Source organism: Vicia villosa, unplaced genomic scaffold (genome assembly GCF_029867415.1).
Source record: "Vicia villosa cultivar HV-30 ecotype Madison, WI unplaced genomic scaffold, Vvil1.0 scaffold8, whole genome shotgun sequence".
NCBI classification, from domain to species: Eukaryota; Viridiplantae; Streptophyta; class Magnoliopsida; order Fabales; family Fabaceae; genus Vicia; species Vicia villosa.
Window position 1 is genome coordinate 2693786 of NW_026706811.1, and position 8833 is coordinate 2702618.

The 8833-nt window shown below is 36.1% G+C and overlaps 1 protein-coding gene across 1 annotated transcript; it reads right to left on the reverse strand.

Annotated features, from left to right (window-relative positions):
* Positions 1-1010: 1010 nt before the first annotated feature.
* Positions 1011-4010, reverse strand: LOC131643169 (ninja-family protein AFP3-like). Its single transcript, XM_058913321.1, has 2 exons — positions 2814-4010; positions 1011-1799 (listed from the first exon to the last, which is right to left on the reverse strand). Exons 1-2 carry the CDS (start codon positions 3649-3651, stop codon positions 1369-1371), a joined length of 1269 nt encoding a protein of 422 aa, XP_058769304.1. The 5' UTR covers positions 3652-4010; the 3' UTR covers positions 1011-1368.
* Between the last annotated feature and the right edge of the window lie 4823 nt (positions 4011-8833).

Genomic DNA, 8833 nt, shown 5'->3' on the forward strand with positions numbered 1-8833 from the left:
ACCTGAACCCAAAAAAATTTGAGTGTCAAAGATGAAATCCTAATATATTTTGTAGGAATGCTTTGCAATTTTAATGAAGCATTAGCGCAAATTGAATAAAATTGTGAAAAGTAAAATGTATACCCTAGAATATACAAAAATATCTATTTTGTTTTAAATTTTGTGATCCATGGATGTTTACTTATGAGGTATATCAACGATCTTGATCAAAGCAATTATTCGTTGAGGGCGGTCTCAACATCTCCAATCGTTGAGGACAATTTCAACATCTCTGATCTATGATTATCTATGCCATTCTAATATGGCGATCGTATCCTTATAAATTATGACAATCTCTCATCTCACCCCTTGGGATTCTCACGCACCATGTGCGTTTCCAAAAATACCTCTGCTTCCATAGGTCTATCTTAGGAAGCACTTTTTTTATTTAACGTTGATTTGTTGCGTAGGTGCATCTATGGAACCTTCTCTTAACTAAATTATTTTGAAGTTTTTCCAACATTTATTAGTTCAAACTACCTCCGTAGATGTGGCTCCGAAAAAAACTCAAATTTGAGCAAAAAAATGTGCTTCCTGATATGTATCTCCGAAAACAGAAAATAAATGAAATTGTGTCAGGTGCCTAAGAGTATTATGGAGTGGATTAAGATATTGTCTAAATTATTCGCTCATTTTTATCAAACATGTAGTCCAAAAATACATCTGACAATTATTAAAAGTACGGAACCTATGTGCTTATAATTGGATCTTAGAGAAGCTCCAACTCTTACACCATGATTATGAATGGACTTATTAGAAATCATTAAGATAGTTTATATGTTGTTCTTATGAAACTATGAAAGTATAACAAAATCAAATGCCATTTGCTAATTCAATTCTATAACATGAAAGAATATCAGCATTTAATATCAAAACTTACAAATAAGCATTGATGTTTTTTGAGGTACAAAGTACCTAAATATATTGGGCTATGGTGGATAAATAAATTTAATAAATGGACAAATCTAACATTTCATAAGGGAATCAATTGACTCTATATAACATTGTTTGATTAATCCTCGAGACTTTATCCAAAAAAAACAGAACGAAGGTACATACTAAAGAAGAAACTATGAAACTAATTTAACATATTCCTTCTCTTCAACAATGAATATATTACACATCCCTATTGCGGAAGTGAGGACCATTTTTAAAGGCGACTATCGCAGATGACTTAAAATCTCTCACGATCAAGTTTTAAATAAATAGGACCTAATAAAATATTTTGTCTTGCGCTCTTAAACCATAGTTAAAGAGAGTTTCTTCTTGTCATATTTAAATTGCGACAACCTCCAAAATCGTGAGACGACTATGAAGGGACTCCAATCATCACAAAAAGGGAGCAGCAGAAGGGTTAACAACAATATGTCTAAGAGGATGAGCAACATCTTCCCCACCAGCATGCTTAACAAACTCAGCTGGAGACAGAAAGTTTCCATGGCACACACACATTATCCTCACTTCTTCCCCTTTGCCATATTTATATAAGATTCCCTCAACTCTTCTTCCATTAGGACCACCTCCTTTCGTAAATACACAAGGCATGTCTTCCATTGAGTTTGTTCCAATTTCCTTCCCAATATTTTGAGCAGGTTGAGGTTTTTTAGATGCATTCTCCATTAACTCCGATCTTGAAGTTGTTCTAGTCAAATTGTCTCTTGTCTTTGGCACTCCTGATGAACCGACGGAGTCCTGGTTGCTTCTTTCCTGTAAGGACTGATTGCTAGCTGGGCTTCTTGCTTCACCACAACTGCTTGATCCTGCCATGTAGAACAAAACTAGTAGCGGTAAAAACACAAGTTTTGGACAAGAAATGAAATTATAAGGAAATTACGCGTCTATTGGATTATAATCGGTAGATAATGCTATATCTTCGTTTGCAAGAAAAAAAATTCTGTTTCCCTTTCTTATATTTTCAGCTCAGTAATGCAATTTGCATACAAATTTTATCATTGAAAGTAAACACAAATGTGAACATATTCAAGTCAAAGGTATGAAGCCTCAAATAAATAAGCAGAGGTATGAAAACTTTCTACAAGTGAACATTACAAGGGCATTTGCTAATAATTATAATCTAGAAATTAAAGTCGGGGTCTCCGTAGTAAGAATATCACATATCAAAAAGCTAATAATGAAGAGTTAAATAATTTCAAATTGACCAACTATTTACAATGGTTTTAAATTGCAGTTGCGGCTGGGGATGCAACTATTGCGGTTGCATTCATCCCGGCATTATGATGTAGTCTTTACTATGATTTACAATCAAACCGCAATTATAACTTAATGTGGCTATGGACACTACCCAAGCGCAACGTTACGGCCGCATCACGCGATACATTCCGCAAATTGAAACCATAACCAAGGTTACATTGTAAAGGTGTTCTCATAAGGTTTCACTTAAAAGCTTACTAAAGTAAGGTCAAAACATCCTGTGGACATGTTATAACTTGTCTCCCCGATTTCTCTTAAATACTTACACAAATAGTTATGTCATATGTCAAAAGATAAATTTTAGCAAGTAGTAAATAAAGTGTTCTAATTCTAAACACACACTAACTATTTCAATCACCAATGTATTTATAACAAATAAAAAGAAACAAATCAGAAATAGACAAGAGAACCTGTCTTCATCAATGGTCACACAATCAAAAAGCAAACACAATCCACACAAAACCACAAACATCAAAAACACCAAACGTACAAGGAAACTACTAATCAACAATCCATAAAAACCTTACTTAAAATAAATCAAACCAAAGGATAAAGACAATTACCTAGAAAAGGTTTGCTATCCATTTCAGACACTGATGAAGAACTTCCACCTTGTGATTCTACTGAACCTTGAGAAGATGGTTGTACAAACATCATTCCTTGAAAACCAACCCCAATTTTCCCTTTCCCTAACACATCACCAAGAACAACTTGCTTTGATGCAACAGCCCAATTAGGTAATCCCAAAGGTGGCATAGTAGCAGCAACTGTTGATCTGTTCAACACCATTGTTGCACCAGCAGAACCACCCTCTACTTCCTCTGAACAACCACCTCCACCACCACCTCTAGGTTGCACGGTGGAAATGGAATCTTTCTCTGACTTTGAAATGGAAACTCTCTGCTTCTCTGACCTGCGTCTCTTAGCCTCCATCCTCCGCAGAGTCTGCAACTCCTTCCTCTTCCTCCACTCCTCTTCTGTCTCCGTCGGTAACGACGAAGCTCTCATAAGAGTCGGATACGCCGGAGTTGGCGAAGCCACTCCGGCGGCCACCGCAATATCTTCCCGGAGCAAAGGCATTGTTCCAACCACAGAAGAAGATCTAATAAGCTTCTTATTCTTAGCATGCTTGTCAACACCAAATCTACCACCTAAAGAAAGACCAAGATTCAGTTCAATCCCTTCATCTTCATCCTCTTCTTCCTCCTCCTCTTGTTCACCATGCCTGTTCTCACGAAGATATTGATGATATTGATGATGATGATGTTGCTGTGCGTTCTGTGTTTGTTGTGCTGTTCTTGTTCTTGTTGTTGCTGTGTTATGAATATTGTTATTATCACTTCCACCACTTGAAACACAGAGTCTCTCTAACAGATCTCTCGGGTATTTCTCCATCTTCATCAATCAATCTTACATGTAGATTCTTGATTCATATCAAAATGAATAAAAACCGTAATAGCTACCTACTACTTGTTCTACAACACACACGTAGATGATGTTGATGATTATTCAAATAAGCAAAACCCATGAAACAAAACATGGTAAACCCAAGAATAGCATAGACCCAGATCACAAAAACGTTCCTTTTCAAGCGGAGACAAAAAAACCCATTGAAATCGAGAAGAAAATTATTTGAATCCAATTCAATAAAAAAAGAAAAAAAATCTTTTTTTACCGTTAAAACAGGAAAAATCCCGCAAAAATATAGATTTTCCGATAACCCGGAAGATGAATGCAATTGGGAAGAAGAACAAGAATGAAAAAATTGTTTTGTTGTTGAAACTGAAAGAGAAATAGAAGAAAAAAGAATAATATTTGTGAGTTACCGAAATTACCCTCGAGATGTGACAACGAGGTCGTGGAATGAAGAGACAAGTGGCGATCATGGGAGGGTACTGTAGGGAGACACGTGGTGAGTGTGACGCGATTTTTCACTGCAAAATGTTTTTTTGTGCTTTTGCAGAAGAGGTCACAGTCATGCAAGTTGTTATGAGGGAGGACACGTGTCGAGTAGAGAGAACGTGAGTATTTGGTTGACACGTGTTGTTGGAGATTTATAGGAAAGATAAACGTGGACGCGTGGAGGTAACGTTAGAGAAGGTTTTGTTTGGTTTGTACTATGTAGAGATTGTTTGTTGCGGCTTTGGTTATCTGGTTGGTTGGTGGTTCCTGTGGTGTGTTGGGTTCTGGGATGGGTCATGTTGCAGAGTGTTGGTCGTTTCTTAGGCTTCTCAGTTTCTGCAATTGGTCAAGTTTAATGGCAACCATGTGACACACAAGTCTGTTTTTTTATTCATGGTGTTGTATCACTATTTAAAACAATTTTTTAATAAGCTACCATCAATTAGTTAAAATTATTTTATAAAATAAGAATATAATAGTATTAATTGTCTATAATTTGATAATGATTAAAATAATAATAAACTCAATTGAAAATTATTAAAAATGTATATGAAAGATTGAATAAAATATTTATTTATTAAATGATAATAAAATTAGATTAAGGATATAGACATAGTTAGTGTTGATGTTGATCGGGTCGATGAAAGTGACAGTTGGTTTCACATTGAATAGGTATTAGTATTCATTATCGTTTTGTCTTTCAAAGTATATTTGTGTTCTCACCATTATTGGGTGTCGAGCAAAAGTCCTTACATTAACCTCTAGATTGAGTGAAGGTTTTGAGAGCATCATCAAAGAACAAGTCATTGACGCTTGCATTACCATAATTTAAGTCATTCCCCTCAAAATTCCAGTATGTTTGGGTAGTATTTTAGGTTAAGTTATTGAAATAGAAGATGTAGCGTTGTTATGGTTGTGGTGTTGGAAGTTGTTTTTTCCGAACGGTAGGTTATGTTCATGAGTATGGATTATAGTTGGTGGTGTATGGTGTTTGTTGTTGTGAGTACGAGTTAAAATACGAGTTAGTTATTGTGTGTTTTGTGAAGGATAGAAAAACACTTAGAAAGGGGGGGTTTGAATAAGTGTAGTCTTAAAAACTTGAACGATAAAAATAAATTGCACAGTTATTTTTATCCTGGTTCGTTGTTAACTAAACTACTCCAGTCCACCCCCGCGGAGTGATTTACCTCACCTGAGGATTTAATCCATAATCGCAACAGATTACAATGGTTTTCCACTTAGTCCGCGACTAAGTCTTCTAGAGTATCCTGATCACAACCTGATCACTCCAGGAACAAATGCTTAGACACAAGCTAAGACTTTCTTAGAGTATCCTGACCACCACGTGATCACTCTAATTACAACTGCTTAGACACAAGTTAAGACTTCCTAGAGTTTCCTGATCAACACTTGATCACTCTAGTTACTTACAAATTAATGTAATCAATTCTAAGAGTATTACAAATGCTTCTTAAAAGCTATAATCACAACAGTGATATTTCTCTTAACGTTTAAGCTTAATCTCACTAATATATTACAACAGCAATGTAGTGAGCTTTGATGAAGATGAAGTTTCTGAGCTTTGAATTGAACAGCGTTTCAGCAAGTTTTTCAGAATAGTTTCGTTCAGAATTGGTAACCTTGCTTCTCATCAGAACTTCATATTTATAGGCGTTTGAGAAGATGACCGTTGAGCGCATTTAATGCTTTGCGTGTTCCGTACAGCTTTGCATTTAATGTTTCACGCTTTTGTCAACTACCTCGAGCCTTGTTCACGCTGTGTCTACTGACGTTGCCTTTAATAGCTTCCAACGTTCCTTTTGTCAGTCAGCGTAGCCTGCCACCTGTACTTTCTTCTGATCTGATGTTTGTGAATATTAAATTTGAATATCATCAGAGTCAAACAGCTTGGTGCATAGCATCTTCTTGTCTTCTGACCTTGAAGTGCTTCTGAGCGTGATACCATGAGAACTTCAGTGCTTCTGCTTCTGATCTCAAGTTCTTCTGATGCTTCCATAGACCCATGTTCTGATTCTGCCTTGACCATCTTCTGATGTCTTGCCAGACCATGTTCTGATGTTGCATGCTGAACCTTCTGAGACAAAGCTTCTGAGCGCTGATTTGTGCATACTCTTTATATATTTCCTGAAAGGGAAATTGCAATGTATTAGAGTACCACATTATCTCACACAAAATTCATATCCTTGTTATCATCAAAACTAAGAATATTGATCAGAACAAATCTTGTTCTAACAATCTCCCCCTTTTTGATGATGACAAAAACATATATAAATGATATGAATTTGCGATCAGAAAGAGCAGACGGCTAAAGACAAATTACACAGCTATAGCATGAGCATGTGAATATGTCTCCCCCTGAGACTAACAATCTCCCCCTGAGATGAATAATCTCCCCCTGAAATAAATACTCGAAGCACTTTTAATAATAAAAGACTTCCCTGATTATTTCGGTAGAGACGATCACATAAGCTTCTTGCTTCTGATAATTCATAGCTTCTGACTTCTGCTTCCATTGGACAGCTTCAGAACTTGAATTTCTTTAGATCCCTAGAACACTCACAGCTTCTGATTCCTGCTTCCATTTAGGACAGCTTCAGAACTTGAATTTCTTTGATCTTCAGAACATTCACAGCTTCTGATTCCTGCTTCCATTTAGGACAGCTTCAGAACTTGAATTTCTTTGATCTTCAGAGCATTCACAGCTTCTGATTCCTGCTTCCATTTAGGACAGCTTCAGAACTTGAGTTTTCTGGATCTTTAGAACATTCACAGCTTCTGATTTCTGCTTCCCTCGGATAGCTTCAGAGCTTTGAATTTCTTCTTACATCACTTCATGCTAGATTGTATCAGAACATTGTTGAATGTACCAGAGCATCATCAGAGCATCTCTACATCCTGAAATGTTACAGAACAAAACTAAACGACAAAAGTCAGCATGAATGAGTTAGAACATAAAATGTGTATCAGAACACAAAATATGTATCAGAGCCATATAAGCCATATAGAATATATCAGATCCAATAGACAATGTATCAGAGCAAAAAGACAATGATTTGGATCAAATTCTATTATCAGAATTTCTGATCATTCTTCCTTCTTGCTTCTGATTCTGAAGCTTCCTAGCACTCAGCTTGCTTCAAGAATCCAAGAACTTGATTCATCTTGTTGCTTCTTATGTTGATCTTGAATCTTCGATTCCTGCAACAACACAACTTAAAAACATAGAACTTTGCAAGTTCTGTTAGTAAATGTGGAGCCTTTTTACTTGGTAACTGATAATATTAATCAGATCATTTATCATATATTTTCTCCCCCTTTTTGTCATAACATCAAAAAGCATAAAAGATTCAGATGTAAAGCAAGAGACAAAAGGAAAGAAACATAAATAACTTTTCATTGATTTCAACAAGAAGGATTACAAACGAGGAATGCAAGAAAACAGATGCAACAAGGAAAGAAAACTACAAGGACACAAAGACTACAACCCTAGCCTAGTCCTATTCTAAGCCAGCATATCATGAATCCCAGCGATGTTCTTGCTCTTGCTTGGTCATCAAATCTTGAAACTCTGCATGCTTGAGCAGCTCCCAGAGAAAGAAGTAAATGAATACAAAAGAGGAACTGAGAACAGTTCACCAGGAGAGAGCGTATTCTCAGATGGGCTTTCCCTTAACATAGAAGTTAAGTCCTTATTGGAACCTAACTTCATCCAATATCTCAAGAAAGTCTTCTTCCTTTGGACAGATGTTGATAACAGCATCAAAGAAGAGATCTGACTTGAGAAAAATTTGGAATGCCATCCCGAGATATGTTTCTCATCCTGTAGCCTATTAACCCTTCCATCCGTTCTATTCAAATAGATCAGCCACTGTTGAGACTAAGTTTCTTCAACTGGTTTAAAGTTTTGATGAAGAGAACTAGGCGAAGGATTCATGATAAACGCTAGATCGATGAAGAATGAACTAGGGTTTATGCAAAAGATATTCATAGAAAAGTGAGAGAAAGAAAGCGAGAGCATAAAGATTGATTGAAGAATGCAAAGAAATGGAGAAATAAATAGAGGGAATGTGGGGAAGGAAAACATTCTAGGGAAGGGAAACGTTTGACGGATATAAAAACATAAAGGACAATAAAAGAAATGATGAATGGCATTTAATGTTATTTGACGTGAGGAGAGATAATAATGACAAAAGACGAGATTTGCACAGTTACCTAAGTAGACGTCCCCTCAACTGCACGCACGCTTGTCCAGGAATAGTGAACACGTGTTTACCATCTGGATAGCCAGTTACAGCTGTTTTGCTTTTAAAGAGATTCTGAATCAACTTAGACAATGAACCGTTAGTAATAACTGAATCACAATTTCTAATTGATTTCAATCAGAACTTCTTATAAAAGAAAATCCAATTTCATTTCAGAAGATACTCATACACAAGATCTTCTCATCTTCTCATTCTGGGCATAAATCCATACTGATATTCTTCAGAATGAACTTAAACCTATCTTCAGCAAGGGGTTTTGTAAAGATATCAGCCCATTGATGGTCTGTATCCACAAAGTTTAAAGATATAACACCCTTCTGAACATAGTCCCTTATGAAATGATGTTTAATCTCAATATGTTTAGCTTTTGAATGTAAAATAGGATTCTTAGATAAACA